At 48.2% G+C, this 17,582-nt stretch overlaps 1 protein-coding gene across 1 annotated transcript in view; it reads right to left on the bottom strand.

Moving 5' to 3' along the window:
* Positions 1-17,582, bottom strand: part of PCNT (pericentrin) — an 86,245-nt gene that overhangs the window by 57,950 nt on the left and 10,713 nt on the right. The window contains 10 exon segments of the mRNA XM_014447059.2: positions 1,256-1,820; positions 3,101-3,567; positions 5,752-5,963; positions 6,913-7,042; positions 8,865-8,952; positions 10,143-10,386; positions 12,119-12,230; positions 13,647-13,783; positions 14,342-14,516; positions 15,688-15,743. Of these exon segments, the coding sequence (XP_014302545.1) occupies positions 1,256-1,820; positions 3,101-3,567; positions 5,752-5,963; positions 6,913-7,042; positions 8,865-8,952; positions 10,143-10,386; positions 12,119-12,230; positions 13,647-13,783; positions 14,342-14,516; positions 15,688-15,743 (2,186 nt within the window).

Genomic DNA, 17,582 nt, shown 5'->3' on the forward strand with positions numbered 1-17,582 from the left:
TGCCCCTGATCCAGCCACAGGCCCTGGAGTCTTAAGGTGTGCTATGGGGTACACAAGGCAGGAACCACTCTGCAGAGAAGAGACTGGTAGCCAGGCTCCTAATAGATCCTGGATCCTCTTCGCATGTCCAAGGCCCACCCAGCAAGCAGCCCCACAGGCTTCACCAATGCCCTGTACCATCTACAAGCAGTGTGCATTCCAATGAGAAGCCCCAGGAGGCCTGGCACCCTGTGGCGCCAGAGTCCACCCCCTGGCGATCCCAGATTCCTCTACTACCCAAGAAGGGGCCGCAGTGCACACTCGGAGCAGCTCACCTGCATAGCCCTCTCCTGCAATGCCTGATGCTCTGCCCGCTGCCTCTGCATCTCAGCCGCATGCATGTCACCAAGCTCCTGCAGGGCGGCCTGGTGCTGCTGCTCCAGGAGGAGGACCTCAGCATGCACCCGGTCCAGGGCCACACTCTTTTCCTCCTCCAGCAGGCGCCTCTGATTCAGCAGGGCTCCAGCCAACTCCTCCTGCCAAGAGAGTCCACAGGACACTGCACCCCACCCACCCTATCTCAGCACCCACTCTGCAGAACTGAAGGCACACGTCCCACCCTGCATGGGGCAGTACCTGACACAGTCTGCCCCTAGAGGCCTGACATGCCCAGCTGGCCCACGAACTGGGCAGTGCAGCCCCATCTACTGTGACTCTATAGTTTTAGGCCAAATACACATATCCTATTCAAGACACACAGATACAGGTTACAAAGATGGGTGCCAGCCCAGGGCTCCTGGGCTTTCTCCAGAAATTCCCTTTCATACCAAACTTCAAGTCACTGCTCTTGACACATGACAGAGGGTTAATTTTATGGAGCACCCACAAAGGAAAGCCAAGGGTACATATGCACAAGAGCAAAACAAAGCTGAGGCCCTGGAATGCCAGGCTCACAGAGAGGGCCAGCACAGACACGAGGAGCACTCTGAGCCAGTGAGATCATATGCACACTTCCCTAGGGTTGGTGAGTCTAAGCCTTCCCAAAAAATCTGTGATCATGTGATCAAAGAAATCCTTAAAACTCACTGTTCTAGACCTACCTCATGAGGAAACCAAAGTCACCGCTGAAAGGAACAGTGAGACACGCAGACACGGGCTTGCACAGACACTGACATACTTGTGTAGGCGCACACTCATGGACACACAAGGGTGCAGTGAATCACACAGGCCACTGGGAGACACCTGTCCTGAGACAGGGAAAGGGCCCGGTCCTCACCTGGTGAGCCCCTCGAAGCTCTGCAGCCAGGGCCCTCAAACTCTCAGTGTGTTCAGTGCTCAGTTCAGCTTTCCAGCTGCCCTTTGCAGATTCAAGCTCTTCATCATGTTTCCGCTGAAGTTTCTCTAACTCCTGAGTCAAAATCATTTGGTGAGAAGAGTCCTTTTTCTGCAGTTGTTCCTCAAGGTCTCTTCGCAACAGCTCTAGGGCCCGCCCGTGCTCATCCCGGAGGGCCTGAATTTCAGACAGGTAACAGGACTCCACAGAATCCAGCTGTGACAAATGTCTCGTCTCCAGAGCATGGATTTCAGCAGCATGTTTTGTCTGCAGTTCAGCCACACGAGCTTCTGAAAGAGCCCACTGCTCTCTCTGGAACATAGCCTTTAGCTCCTCGACACTGGCCTGGTGCTTGGCCTCGAGTTCTGCTGTCAGGGACAGAACGTGCTGCTGGTGTTTCTCCTGCAGGAGCTGGAGCTCGCTGGCGTGCTTCTCCTGGGCCTCCCGTAGGAGGGCATCTTGTTCTGCAGTGAATTTCTCTGTGATTTCTTTACGTTGTTCTAAAAACCTGAGATGACATGCAAAGTGAACAGACAGCAAAACATGTAGTCGTAAAAGCAGCAACCTCTTCACATTTCCTGCAGGAAATACCTCTATTGACAAGGTCATCATTCATGGGTCTAACTGTCCTTACTCCTCCCTCTGCCACAAATGACCTGAGAGCACACCACCAGCAGTAAGTGGAGTAAAGGGGCCAGAGCCCAGGCTCCTGGCCGCTCTGCAGAGACTCGTCCCCAGCAAGGCACAGCCTGAAGTGGAGGACACAGGACCCACAGCAAGAAGCCACATGTATGCTCCCAACAGACACCATGGAAAAGCAGGCATGACTGTTACAAGAGAAGGATCTCGACAGGAAAGAGGCAGCACGACCACTCACAGGAGCCCACATGCCCACAAAAAGCATTCAAAAGACCTCAGAAACACTCTTCAGTTGTGAATTAACAGACGGGAATTAAAGGAGACGTAGGAGGCGCTGGCTGGCAAAGCAGAGGCAGGAAGATGCCTTCTCATTAAAGCACCCAGAATCCCACCAGGAACAGGGAGGAGCCTGGAACCTCTACTGGTCCACGTTATATTAGTGGCACGGCTTGGTGAGTTCACAAAAACAAAAGCTGTGACTAGTTTTACATGCTGGTGTCTACCAAATTCGAAAAAGGCGTTTCCATGGATTACCCCACTTAACCTTTACCTGAGAGCTCTCAGGTTTCGTGCCCACATGATGCATCAGGATTGAACTCAAGTTCTCAGACCCCAGAGCAGAAGCTCTCGCACCTCCCTCATGATGCTGGGGAGCAACTGACACACGAGAAGCAGCAGAACCAACAGCATGTCCACTGACCCCAAAACTCACAAAAACCCTGACATGATAGGCCAGGTTTACAGAAAAAGAACCAAATCACATTCTAAATCTATTTAAAACCTGGAGATGTATATATTTTAGTAAAAAATAAATAAAAATTTATGTATGTTTAAAAAAAACACAGAAAACTAATGTGAATGAACTACATATCCTTATAATAAATTAGGTCTACAGTTGTGCTACTGAAATTTTAAAATGTGCAAACAGAACAAAAATGACATGTCAGCACACCTTGTTTACAGAGCCAAATGTCCTATTCTCATTTTAGGATGAAGAACAAGTGTCCAGGACTCAGGACATCACTGAGAGCCCACAGAACGTCTTCCCAGATCTGCCTCCCACCCTCTACCAGGTGTCCTGGGTCAGGTCTCTCGTGGAACCTGGCAGATGGCGCCATACTAACAAACTGCTACAAGAATGTCACCCACCTGTTCTGGGCCAGCATCAGCTGAAGGGCACAGTCCTTCTTCAGATGGGGGGGAGCAAGCTCCAGGTCTTGGTCCTGGTCCACCAGGGCCAGTCCACTGCTCGGCTCCTGGCCGCTCTGCAGAGACTCGTCCCCAGGAAGGCCAAGCTCCAGTTGCCTCAGGCGGCCCTGCTGCTCCTTCAGGGACCCCTCCAAGTCCAGGATCTGGGCAGCCTGCTGATCCTGGAGTTGCCTCATTTCAATTTCTCGAAGCTCAAACCCATTTATTATTGACTGTTTCTCCAATTCAGCCTGTTCTCTCAGGTCAAGAAGCATCAGGGTTAACTTCTCTTCAGCTTCTCTCTTTAGGGCTTCACTTGTATCTTTCCACCCTGCTTCTTTTTCTTTGAGTTCTTGTTTCATTAGCTGAATCTGCTCCTTAGCTTTTCTCAGTTCTTCCTGATGATCTTCAACTAAATTATGTTTTCCCTATAGATAACAATTTTATTTAAGAGGAAAGAAGTTAAAGGAAAAGATTATTGGCTGCAAAAATCAAAATCCATCTCTGAAGACAGAGAAGCTTCCACAACATATAGGCATTGTGCTGAGCAGAGCAATGGGACTGCTTTGTGTGTTGATGGGAACAGAATAAACTTAAAAGGAACAAACTTAAACTACTTGCTTAAGTAAAAGGTATCCACATGGAACCAACAGCTCTGTCTGGAGTTGGCAAACCTGGACAAAAACTAACTGAACTGAACCCAAAGACGGGCTGAAGGCCTTCTTTGTTGCACCTACCAGCAATAGGGAAAAATCTGACATATCACGGGTCATCTGTTGATAAAAAGGCCAACTCGACCCCTAAAAGAGCTGAAGCACCACCAGCAAGGAGAACAGAAGTCCGAGGGAGATGAGAGCAGCAGGCAGTGTCAGGAGTTCAAGTCTTTGGACTTGCACAATTTATATTCCAGGATACTATACAGGAACCTGAGCAAGAGGCTAACGAGCTAAAACTAATACTTTTAAATGAGGAATCTTGTGAAACAGAGGATGAATCAGAAAGCGGTAGGCAAATATCCTGGTCTGTGTGTTTTTTTAAAAAAAAAAGGTCAACAAACTACTAAACATAATAAAGAAGAAAGTAAACAAAATCAAAACAGATATGTAAGACTGACTTCCACTCCTTATTTAAAAGTTATTTAAAAATGAAGTTTAGGGCCCTGCTTGTGATGATGGTTGAGAAGTCCTAAAGAGACCAAACTTCCCAGAGATCACAACTATAAACTCTGGATAAAATGTAAGAAACTACCTGAAGGCCCAGAGAGCATCTGAAAGAAATGGCACTATGTCAGTGGTCCCAAACTCATTAGTCAACAGAGCCAGATATCAACAGTACAATGATTGAAATTTCTTTTGAGAGCCAAATTTTTTAAACTTAAACTATAAAGGTAGGTACATTGTTATTAACTTAATTAGGGTACTCCTAAGGCTTAGGAAGAGCCACACTCAAGGGGCCAAAGAGCCGCAGTTTGCCGACCACTACACTAGGTGATTTACTGTGTGTGCTGTGCTCACAGGAATTCCATAATCTTACTTACTTGAACAGAGGGGATGGAAAGTGAGAGAGGAAAGTGATTTAGGACAGAGCCAGAGACCGAGAGCAAAATCTGGAATAAACCAAGCCCTAAATTTAGGTTCTTGCCTGACCCCCATGTGTGTGGGCAGACTCCAAGGGCAAGCTGGCAAAAACTAAATGAATTGAGCAGTACACTTCAGTCCAGAGGAGGAGGAGTGTGCGACTCTAAATCTAGGCAGGTTAACTGGCTACTGAAACACAGAATCATTACTCTTCAGAGGAATATAACAGAATCCAGACTCTCCACAATGTCCAGGACCCAATCCAAAAATAGTTAATACACAAAATAAAGAGAAAATACGACCCATGCAGGGGTCCCCAGCCATCATTCTTCTCATTAACATACAAGACCCTTAGTACAGATGCCAAGGGTTTTAGCAGCTATGTGAGTAGTTGGAGGAAGAGCATGTATTTATTTATTATATTATACATATGGACAGCATATAGTTGGGTATTTTAAAAATCCATTCTGACAAACTTTGCCTTTTAATTGGAGTGTGTAGTTCATTACCTTTTCATGATGTTATTGACAAGGTTACACTGAGGGCTGCCATTTTATTACTAGTTTCCACATGTGGAAAAGACTTAAAAGTTCTAGTCACCTTAATTACAATATTCCTACAAAGTGATAAAACTGTGCTGCTGTATAATGAGGCCCTTCAATAACTCAGCGAGTCTATGTTTATGTGTTTATCAGCCTGCACAATGGTGCAGCAGCAAGCTCATCACTCAGGGTCCCAGGAGAGCCTGGGGGTTCGAGACACCTCCACTGGAGGCACTGGGGACAAGACTTCAAGTTAGCTGTGGCTCAAGCCCCTTCCTGCGTCCTCTGAGGACACCCAGCTGCTCCCTCAGCCCCTGAGCTCTGGACTCAGCTGGGGAGCAGGCTCACTCCCACTGAGGGAGACACCAAACCCGCTCCTAACCATGCACATGTGTGGCCTGACATCGTATCCATCCTCTGGCCCAGGCCACTGCTCCCACAAGGTCGCAGTGGAAGTGGCAGTCATGCCTCGCCATAAGGACTCACAACTCACTTTCTCCAAGTCCTCTTTCAGGCGGATTTCCCACTGCAGCTTCTCGTGTAAATTTCGGTTTTCTATTTTTAACAGATTGATTTCTTCTTGGAGCTCTGTTTGAAGCATTGAGAGTTTAACCTCCGTTTCCAAACCCAAGGTTGTTGTTGCCACTTTGGTCTCCACCTCCACGGCTGGGCCCTGCACACCCCGAAGATGCATGCAAGCAAGCTCTACGAGGAAGGAGACAGGAAAGACAGGCATGACCCACGAGGACACCCACGTAACAGGGACAGGACACTTGTATTCAGATGCCTCAGACAACAGAAATTCAGATTTTAAAAACTCCTGTGTGTACTTGGTGTCAGGAGTGGACACGACTGGCGGCCCAGCAGTCAATGTGCAGAACCATACCCGATGCTGCCCCTGCACAAACCCTGTCCCAGCCACCCACTCAGCTCCTTCAGGTTGGGTAGCAGGTAACTGTAATCAGACGTGTCCATCATGCCCAATGACCATAATGTGCTGCATGGTGGCCATGGGGCACTTCTCACACAGGAAGGAGAACCATGAGGAGTAGATGTCAAGTGTGGCGTAAAAAAAAAAAATGTGGCATGACCTCGGCTGTCAGGGTCGTGCCCCCTCTCTGCTCCACAAGCTCTGAGGGAGCCTGAGCCAAGATGGGCACTTGTGCCAGAGTACCCAGAGCGGACTCTGAACCCACCAGACCCTCATAGGGGACTCTCTGCCTCGCCTCCTGAGCTCTATGCAGAACACAATAGTGCCCACCCCCAGGGCTGTCCCAAGCTAGCACACCAGGCATCTGGGCTGCCCAAGCCCTTCTGGAATCTGTGTCTGGCCTTACATCCACTCTCACCACAGCAAGGCCACTACCTGTTCCCATCTGCCACACCCCTGGGATGACCACAGCCCCTCCATCTGCCACCTCCTGGCTGCCACAGCCACCTGTTAGCCCTGGTGAGACTACACAGTGAGGCCCTCTGTTGACACACCCGGGCCCTGCCCCACCCCTGAACTCTAGGACCCGTATGGGGACACCCCAAACCGACCACCAGCACTGCAGAGTAAAGGGACAGCATACCCAGATGACTCAGGCAGTCAATCATGGCGAGGCTCCCAACCTCCCCACAAATCACACCTTGGCTGCTGAGGAACACCCACCTGGGCCGGGCTCTTCCAAGAGCCCCACAGGCTGTACCAACACCTGGGTCCCCACAAGGTCCGCCTCCTGTTGGGCTGCCACTTGGTGCTGTGGGCTTTCTTCTAACTGAGTTTGCAAGCACAGGCCCTCCTTTGGGGAAGTCACACAGAAGAAATGTTTCAGTGAGCCTCTGCCTGGTGGCCTAGTCACTGCCCCCAGGTATGCCCCATGAGCGATGCAGGCTCATGCAGTCTTCTTGTGCCGCCTATCCTGTCCAGAGGGAAATAGCTGGCTGCGGCCCTGAGGAGGGCAGGCTCTGCTAAAGCGAGGGGCCCACAGTCAGGGAATCCTCCTCATGCTCATAGAGCCAACACAGGACACCAGCCACAGGAGCGCCAGGCTGACCCTGCCCACCAGACCCCCTGTCGTTACCTCCCCTTCCCAGGGTCAAGCCTCACCCGTTCCCCCCCACCCCCACCCCCATCCTTCACAGGCCACTGAGCCTCCCTGACCAGCCTCATAGGCCAGGGCCTCAGCTGAAGGGGTCCTGCTCTGATATGGGGCTCCCAGGCTTCTGCACCCACTTATTCCTGAGCCTACTCTGCTCTCCTTGCCCTGCACTTTCCCATCTAGAGCCAGTGCAAGGTCTGGTGCTGGGCCTGCTCAGGAGTTTCGGGGAGAGGAGGGGGCAGAGTCTCTGATTGCTGCTGTTAGCAGCCCTGACAACAGGCCCAGCCAAGCATCCTTATGGAGAAAAGAAAAGCAGGCAGGCAAGGAGACAGGCTCAATGCTTTCATACTTCCTTTTCCCCTCATAATGCAACTAGTAAGCTCATTTTCCTTAAAAAAATCACTGAGGAGTGACATCAACCTAAATTTCAAGATTCCTGCCCCTATGACAACTGAGCACACAAAAGGGCCAAGTTCCAAACTGGATGAACAAATTGAAGGAGTTTGTCGGAATGGCTATCATCAATAAATTAACAAACAACAAATGTTGGCAAGGATGTGGAAAAAAGGGAACCCCCATGCACCGTGATGGGAATGCAGACTGGTGCAGCCACAATGGAAAAGAGCATGGAGTTTCCTCAAAAAATTAAAAATGGAACTGCCTATGACCTAGCAATTCCACTTCTGGATAATAAAAAACACTAATTTGAAAAGATATATGCACGCCTACGTCCATTACAGCGTTTTTTTACTGTATCAAAAATATGGAAGCAACATAAGTTGCTATCAATAGATGAATAAAGAAAACGTGATATATGAGTGCACATATATATGTAAATATTATTCAGCCATAAAAAAGAATCAAATCTTGCCATTTGTAACAGCTTGGATGGATCTGGAGGCTATTATGATAAGTAAAACAAGTCAGAGAAAGACAAATAAGATATGATCTCCCTTATATGTGGAATCTGAAAACAAAACAAAACAAAAGATAAAACAACTGAACTCATGGATACAGAGAACAGATAGGTGATTGCCAGAGGGCGTGGGTGGGAGAAATGAATGAAGTGGGTCAAAAGGTACAAAATTCCAGTTAATAAGTAAGTCCTGGGATATATTGTACAACATGGTGGCTTGTGGGGAAAGTTGCAGACAATAAATCGTAAAAGGTCTCATCACAAGAAAAAATATTTGTAACTGTGTAATGATGCTAACTAGACTTACTGCGGTGATCATTTCACAATATGGACAAATATCGCATCACCTTGGACTAATACAATATTATATGTCAATAATCTATATTATAAAAACCCAGTGGCCCTAACGCTATACCAACCAACCAAAGACTAGTCACCAGGAAGGTGTGTGCGCGGCGAGCGCATGTGGGTAGGGCTGCATGCGCAGCACAGCAGGGTCTGGGGTCTGGGGTCCCGGGTCTCGCGCTATTTCCCACGGGTCTGGGTCTGGCACGATTTCACGCGCTGAGTCACTAGTACGTCAATAAAACAAAACTGGCCTGTCACCTCATGCTGCTCCAGATGGAAGCTGAGCTGATCGAGGTCGTCTCTTCTTTCTTTTTCAGAAGTCTCTTCTAAAACCGCACTGGATGAACTAAGAGAAAATACATCCTGAAAACCTTACACATAGCACTTTCACATCCGAACTCTGCTCCGTCCCTGGGGTCTGACCACATGAAAGAAGAAAACCCTTCCTGCACCTTCCATCACAAGCCTACTTGCATCAAGAACAGGACACCACTGACTGAAATATGTGTCAGTGACCACAGCTGGTGTTTTAGTGACGGGAACCCTGAGGCAACACAGATCCCCACTTCCTGAGCCCACCTCCACCAGCCACACATCATCTGCAGCCTGTCCTGTGAGTCAGATTCGGCTCTTAGCTCTAATGTTCTCTGGTTTTGGGTCCCAAACATAAAAATGTGTTTCTAGAATAGCAGGCTATTCATCTCCATTGGCATAAAATCACAAGCAAAATTAGATTTCAGGAGTGGAATACACAATACAACATATAGATGATGTATCATAGAATTGTACACCTGAAACCTATATTTTATTAACCAATAACATCCCATAAAATTTAATAAAAATAAATAAAAAATTTAAAAATTTGCTTAAACATATAGGGATAGTATCCTATCCTATATAATAAAAGGGTAATATGCAAATTGACCCTAAAGGCAGAACGACTGGTCGCTATGACATGCACTGACCACCAGGGGGCAGATGTTCAACGCAGGACCTACCCCCTGGTGGTCAGTGTGCTCCCACAGGGGGAGCTCCGCTCAGCCACAAGCCCGGCTGACGGCTGCAAGCGCAAAAGCAGTGACAGGAGCCTCTCCCACCTCCTCCGCAGCGGTAAGGATGTCTGACTGATGGCTTAGGCCCGCTCCCCTGGGGAGTGGGCCAAGCTGGCACGTGGACAGCCCCCAAGGGGTCGCTGGACAGTGAGAAGGCACAGGCCGGGCTGAAGGACACCCCCCCAAGTGCACAAATTTTTGTGCACCGGGCCTCTAGTTGAAGAATAAAGGAAGATAAAAACAGGAAATATTAAAACTAGACTGTCAGAGAGACAAATTCTTGTGCCTTTTCCTTGGGAAAGGCAATGTCTCTCAAGTGTAAGGTCAGGGCAGCTGTAATCAACTTTCATGACACATATACACTTATTGTACTTTGGTGTTTGAGGGGAAGCTCAAAAAAAACACACCCATAAACTACATTTCAGTTTAGCTCAAGGTTCCCATATTTCAAATACATATTCAAGGTAAAAACTGATTTATTTACCTGATCTCCGCAGACTCCAGAAGAGAGTCTTCCCTCACCTCCTGCAGCCGCTGCTGTAACAGAGTCAGGTCTTCCTGGTAATTTTTTTCAGCATCCCTCAATTTCTTTTCAAAGTAAAGTCTCAGCTGCTCCAGTTCTGACTCATGCTCAGTTTTCTCCCGTTGCTGCTGCTGCTCAAAGTCTCGCTGCAGGTGTTCTAATTCTTCCACGTGAGACGCTCGAGCCAGGAGCTGCTCACGTAAGTCTTTAATGAGACGAAATTACACAATCACCTTAAACAGAAACACTTGGGAAAAACCGGGAGCTACTGAAGCTCCTGGTACAGGGGGCTGAATTCTAAAGGCCCCCAATCTCAGAACCTGTGACTGGCTAATGTGACACAGGAGGATGATCTGTGCCCAGCGAGATGACCGGCTACCTCAGTGTTCTCAGGCTGGAGGGAGAAGCCAAAGAGACTAAACATGTGAGAAGCATCCCATGTGCTGCTGAACTCTGAAGATGGAGGGGCTGCGCAAGGAGGAATAGGGGCAGCCTCTGGAAGCTTCGAGTGGTTGGCTGACAGCCAGCAACACAGGACCTGTCCTACAACCACAGGGACTAGATTCTGCCATACCTGAATGAGCCAGGTCAAGGGACAGACCAGCAACTCAATTTCGGCTGTGAGTGACCCTGGGCAGAAAGCCCAGCCATGCTGCCAGAGACCTTTGACCCACAAATCTTCAAGCTAAGAAGTGGTTTTGAGCCAACAAGTCTGTGATATTTTGTTAACGGTAACAGTAACACAGACCAGAAGAGAATGTGTCACTGTTGTTTTGATCAAGAGAAGGCTGCCAGCTGGTCAACAATAAGTAATCAGCTTTCAAATAAAATAACAAATAATTCATTATCCCAGAGATTTCAAAATCAGGGTTTCCTGTGAGGGTCCTTACATGCAAGGGTAAAGACTTCCAGTAAACATGCTAGAGCCGGAACACGTGTGTGAAAGCATGCATGAAGTCATGTACACATTAAGTCCACCAGTGCCACCTGTGGCCTCCATCAGTGACACACAGACCAGAAGGAAAGACTTGAGTGATGGGTTGACAGAGTGAGGGGTGACAGAGACACAGTCTTATTCACCACCATGCAGCAGACAGGCTGTTTCTAATCCTTTCTCCTAACTCTGGTCTTTGTTCCCAATAACACTCACCCAGTAAGGACAATCACTAGTTTAAAAGGCTCACTCTGGAGATTAGCAGCAGAAAAGCACACATCTGTGTTTCCCCCATTGTATCTCATGACCTCCCCCATCTGAAGGTGCCGCTAGGGAGCAGAGGCCGCTCTAACATGATTCTGTAAGGCAGTGGTTCTCAACCTTCTGGCCCTTTAAAACAGTTCCTCATGTTGTGACCAACCATAAAATATTTTCGTTGCTACTTCATAACTGTAAGGTTGCTACTGTAATGAATCGTCATGCAAATATCTGATATGCAGGATGGTCTTAGGCGACCCCTGTGAAAGGGTCGTTTGACCGCCAAAGGGGTCGAGACCCACAGGTTGAGAACCGCTGCTGTAAGGGGACCCAGGTGAGATACCCTCAGTAATGGTGGCTGCATTACCGGGCCTGGAGACTCGGGATCACCACCCTCCAACACCAGAGGCTGGGGCAATGGGAGTCTACACCAGGTGAGCTCATGGGATCCACAGAGAAGGCACACCTGCGACCCCAGATGCCAGCAGCTTCTAATCCAGACAGAAGCACGCACACTCAACAGGTGCCTGACATCAACACAAGCAAACACTCATGAATAGGCAGCTTGCTTAGCATGAAACCAAGGCTCCCACCAACAAGCAAACTCCACACACCATCTTCAGGAAGTACACAAATCACTCTTTGCACTCGCTACAATTGCTACATCCTCATTTTAGGGTCCCACAATTAAAAACCCACAGCTTCAGCTTCTGAGACTCTGAATCCTGAACATGAAACTCCTCACCACTCAGTTCCTGTCTGTCAGTCCTCGTGGACTCAAGCTGGGACCACAGGCGCCTGACTTCCTCTTGTGAGTGAGCCTTCAGCTCTTCGTAAGATGCTTGAAGGTTCTCCAACTAGAAAAGGAAGGCGACAGTGAGACTCTGACCGAGAGTGAGCCCGAGACTGACAGGCATGAGAGAGCACATGAGTAAAAGCTCAAATCCCAAACATCCAGCCTAGAGAAAACCAGCAATGGCGGCACCAGAGAAAAACTATCGTCCCCATGTTTAAAGGTGCCATTTCCCAATCGCAGTCCTATGAGCGCCTGGTATTTCTCTCACAGATCACCTGCTCAGGCCCTTGCCTTTTTCCCTGCAGAGACCACCACTTCTCACTGACCAAGGACGAGACTTTCTCTTTGCCCTCTAAGTCAGGGGAGAGCCAATGGGTGGGTGTTCAGGGACTGGGCCCCAGGAGGAGGGTGCACAGGCTCCCTCCCAGGCTGCCAACTGGCACTGACCACATGACTCAATCTCCCAAGAGGTCCCCCTGTTGTCGACTTTAACGTGTTCTGCACAGGGGCCTTTCCTTCTCATTAGTGATCACAGACCTCCCTCATCCCTTGGTATGTTTGGGTTTTCTCTGCATTTCTTGTTCAACTTTCCTGGAAAGCAGCTTCTTTCAGGGCGAACAAAGCCAGCACACCAAACCTGTGCTATATGCCAGCCAGAGAGAGAGAGAGAACGAACCAACAAAGCTAGGAACAGCTCCAACCTGCTTATGCACGGAGGCTCAGGGTCAGCATGTTCAGTCAGCCTGAGAGAGGGCAGCACTGGCCCAGAGGCCCCTGTAGCCTTTTCTCATCCACGGCACAGGACAGAAGGTAACCTCCCGTCATCTCTTTCTCATCAAGAAAGTGATGTGTACGCCAGCCCGGCCCTGGCTCTGCCTGGCCATCATGGCCTCAGTCTGGAGGAGAGGTGGTGGGAGTGGGTGTGAGAGCTGCAGGGGACAGAAATACAGGCTCCTCCTGGGCTTGACTCCTCCCCCTCCTCATCTGTAAACCCACGTACAGGCCATGACTGACTCCATCCCTGGCTTGCTTTCTTTTTAATTTCCTGAACCAATGCTTGGGGGCATTGCTTGCTTCTTGGGTTTGGTGACAAAAATACTTCAGGTCTCAGTAGATCTGGCCACATCGCCCCCATTCTGATATGCAGAGTTTCATTGGAAAGAGTTTTGAACACATAAGCAGCAGGAATGTTTCTGCTCTTTTCTTAGAAATGTCTTTATTGAATTGTGGTCACAGCATATGGCCCTCCACCCCTATTACCTGAAGTCTGTAAGCATCTCAGGGGGACTTGTAAAGAATGTGAATTATCTGTTTCTAAGGCTGAACATATAACTGTCAAATCAACCTTACAGACTCGGTACCTCACCTACCAGCTCCAGCAAATACTGACAATTGTCTTAAATTAGTACTTAAGCAAATAACAGAATATGAAACGACCTCCATCTTAAACCTTCCAAGTAATTAAATAATCGCCCACCTCCAGCTGTTTTTCTCTTTCCTTCTCTCTGACTCTCAGGTCCAGGTCCTCCGCGTGCCGGCAGCGCTCAGACTGCAGGTCTTCCTGGAGCTTCTTCAGAGCAGCATCATGTTGAGCCTGCAGAGCCTGGAGGGACACTGAGGAGCAGAGATGCTCAGTTTACAACAGCACAATCTTCTTCCTCGGCAGCACCATTAGCCAGCCCGTCGCAGTAGTAATGACAGTTAGCACTAGGAGGGCCACCTCCCACTCAAGGCCCCCAGGCTCCTTGTAGGCCCCTTCTCAGCACCGCTGCTCCCCTCAGGAGGGAGGGAGGGGTACAGGCCAGCTGACCAGCACACAGCTGTTCTGACAGGTCCGGTAATAGGCAACAATCTCCATAAAAAATGAACAATCCCAATACTACTGTTTGGGTAGCAATTTAATAATGAAACATGCAAAAACTATCTCTTAAACGTAAGTTTCAGAAGGTTTAGGGAACTTGTAGTCAACAAGGGGAGACCCCACAGCTGATTGTCCTGAGGCGGCCCTGCACCTCTGTCAGCTGGGGGTGTCACAAGCACTGTTATCTGGCACTTGAACACATAAGCAGTTCATATTCACCACAAATTTGGTGAATCATGGTGTTTATTCCAGAATTTCACAGGAAAATCTGGTCCCCCTGTAAGACCTGCTCATCTTAATTAAATACTCACATTCTGCCTGATTTTTGGCTTGAAAAATCTTCTCCAGCTCAGTTTTCTGTTCTGCCAATTCTTTCTTAAACTGGCTTTGTAAATTCTCCAATTCTGACTGATGCTTTGCAGATAATTCTTTGCGTAGGCTTTCTAAGCATAAATCTCTTTCAGACTCCCAGTCTTGCTTCAGGGTCTAATTTAAATAAGGAAAAAGGAGAGTATGACCAATAATTGATTACCTGTCATAAAAATTTTAAATCATACGTTTGAAAACTAGGAAGTCACTCCCTGCCTAGACCAGACTGTCACCATAGGAAACCAGCTCTGAATGTACAGGACCAAAAGTATCCACAAGGCAAACTGCAAATGAAAAGAAACAAGGCCCACCTGCCCAGAAACAGAACACACAGCACAGGTGTGTGGTCACTCTCAGAGATTCATGTGTCTGCCCCCACAAAGACCTGGGGGGCAGGATGCTACAATGATGTTAACGACATCTGTGGGAGAGCCAGGCTATGTGCCAGGTGCCCTGAGGAACAAGTCCCCACTATCCAGCCTAGGGGCTAGGGGTTGGGCACAGGCCTCCAACCCAGGACCATATTCCACCAGTGCCTGACCAGAGCAACCAAGACAGAAATGCCCACGTGCCCCAATGTCACACATCTAACATCACCCATGTTCCCTGATGTCACCCATTTCCTCTGCCGTCATCAGATCCAATGGCCCCTCCACAAATGTAGCTTTCAGAAGGGGAGATATTACGAGAATCAGAAATTCCAGTGAGAGACTGCCTCAGAAAAGAGCTAATTCTGTTATCCTCTAAAACATAACTCTGTCTCAAAAAATGGAGTGTAAGATGGGAACAGCAGGACAGTAATGGCCATGCCAGTGCGGTCAGCACTGTGAACAGAGCCAATCATGGTGCACGCAAGGTAGACACCCATGACTCACTGCTTTGCCCTTGAGGCACAGCTCTTCCCTGAGGTTCCCTACAGCGTCCCAGAACCCACACTGCCCACATCTCAACTGCCGCAGTCCACACCTCCCTGCGTGAGGACAGAGGTCTGTGTCCAAAGCACAGCAAGGGCCAGGACACAGCAACCACTCAGAAAACCAAACTTGGGATGGAAGAGTCTCATGTTACACACATTGTTCTGACAAAATCAACTTGTAAAAACAAAAGACCGCTTTGCCTCTGAAAGAAAACACAATACACTTCTACCAACACAGCCCACCAAAACTCTGACTGGGTTTGTTTAATATCAAGGTGAGGGAGGGGTATTTCTGTGGGGATTTTGAGTGGAGGGGTCAACCTGGTGGGATGGGCAGAAAAGGGAAATCATACACACACAGAATACAGATACCTCTATTATCTGGACATTTCTCTCCATTTCTGATTGTAACTTCTCCTTCAGCTCAGCTGCAAGAAAAACATAAAAAGTCGTTCAGATCACTGAGCCTCAGGTTTTTCCACAATCTGACACCGAGGAGATAAGGGGCTCCTGGCTCTTGCTGGCTGCTCCACGGGCACCCACCAGCGTCAACAGAAGAGGAGGCATCTGTGAGGGAGTAAGAGTATGATGATGTCTTGTTTAATTAACAAATCATATGCATGCCCAAACCAAGGAGTGCAAGATTTACACCCAGCAGGACAGTCTGAAATGAGCTGGCAAGGCTGGCTCCAGACTGCATAGTCACTGAGAGCCTTGAACCCACTCTTTCTCTGGTAATGGGACCTGTCTGCTCCACACCAAGCCAGATTCCAGGCTAGATGCTGGAAGAAAGATAAAGATGTTCTAGGACCCAACAACTCCCAACCCTGAGAGGGAAGAAGCACAAGAAAAAAGGAGTAAGTGCTGGGAGGTGGAAGAGGGAGATGGGACTAGACCCATGGGCACAGCCAAGTTAGCACGGAGATGTGGGTGCACACCTGGAGATCAGGGTGCCAGGTAGAGATGGCAGGAGCCTCAGGAAAGGGCCAGGGTAGAAATGGGGAGAGCGGGTGCCATATGTATACTGTGAGGGTGGCCTGAGCAAGTACAGAATTAAGGCAAAGGGCCAAGTGCCACAGTGAAGGCCATGTCACGGCAGAACCTCACAAAACAGAGGTCAGATGTGGGCCTCTTTATAGACCTGCTCTTGGATACCATGAAAAAGAAGAGAAAACATCTTTGGGAGAGGCCTAAGGCAGAGCATGTTTCATATTTTAAAACCCTGGCCAGTGTAGCTTAATTGGTTGAATGTCATCCTATGCACCAAGAAGTTGCCAGTTCGATTCCTGGCAGGGCACATGCTCAGGTTGGGGGTTCAATCCCTGGATGAGATGCATACAGAAGGCAACCCATGTTTCTCTCTCACATCAATGTTTCTTTCCCTCTCTCTCTCTGTCTGTCCCTCTCTCAAATCAATAAAAAGATATTTATAAAAGGAAATGGAAAAAAAAGAAAAATCACTAAAAAAATACATATACATACACACATACACAGGGATATTATACACACACACATATATCTGTATCATTTTATATATATATATATACACACACTATAAATATATCATTTTATTTCCATATACATATACATACATATGGGAGTAAAATGAGGTGTTTGCATTTGCTTGAATCTAGATCAGTGGTTCTCAACCTTCTGGCCCTTTAAATACAGTTCCTCATGTTGTGACCCAACCATAAAATTATTTTCGTTGCTACTTCATAACTGTAATGTTGCTACTGTTATGAATCGTAATGTAAATATCTGATATGCAGGATGGTCTTAGGCGACCCCTGTGAAAGGGTCGTTTGACCGCCAAAGGGGTCGCGACCCACAGGTTGAGAACCGCTGAGAAGACACAGAGACAGGACTACAAGAACCTGAGAAGAGCCCGGCCCGTGTGGCTCGGTGGTTGAGCATAGACTAGGAACCAGGAGGTCACAGTTCAATTCCCGGTCAGGGAACATACACAAGTTGTGGGCTCGATCCCCAGTAGGGGGTGTGCAGGGGGCAGCCAATCCATGATTCTCTCTAATCATTGATGTTTCTATCTCTCTCTCCCTCTCCCTTCCTCTCTGAAATCAATTAAAAAATATATTTAAAAAGGAACCTGAGAAAAGACCCAGAAAGAAAAGGACTTCTCAACACACCTGGAGCCAGCATGCTGCTTTTTCATTCCAAATGAAAAACCCAGCAAAAGGGCAGATAATCAGGTGCTCACACCAGCAGGAAAGTGGGATGGCTGCCAGGGATGTGGGATTCCTTTTTGG

The sequence above is a fragment of the Myotis lucifugus genome, unplaced genomic scaffold (genome assembly GCF_000147115.1).
Source record: "Myotis lucifugus unplaced genomic scaffold, Myoluc2.0 scaffold_608, whole genome shotgun sequence".
NCBI lineage: Eukaryota > Metazoa > Chordata > Mammalia > Chiroptera > Vespertilionidae > Myotis > Myotis lucifugus.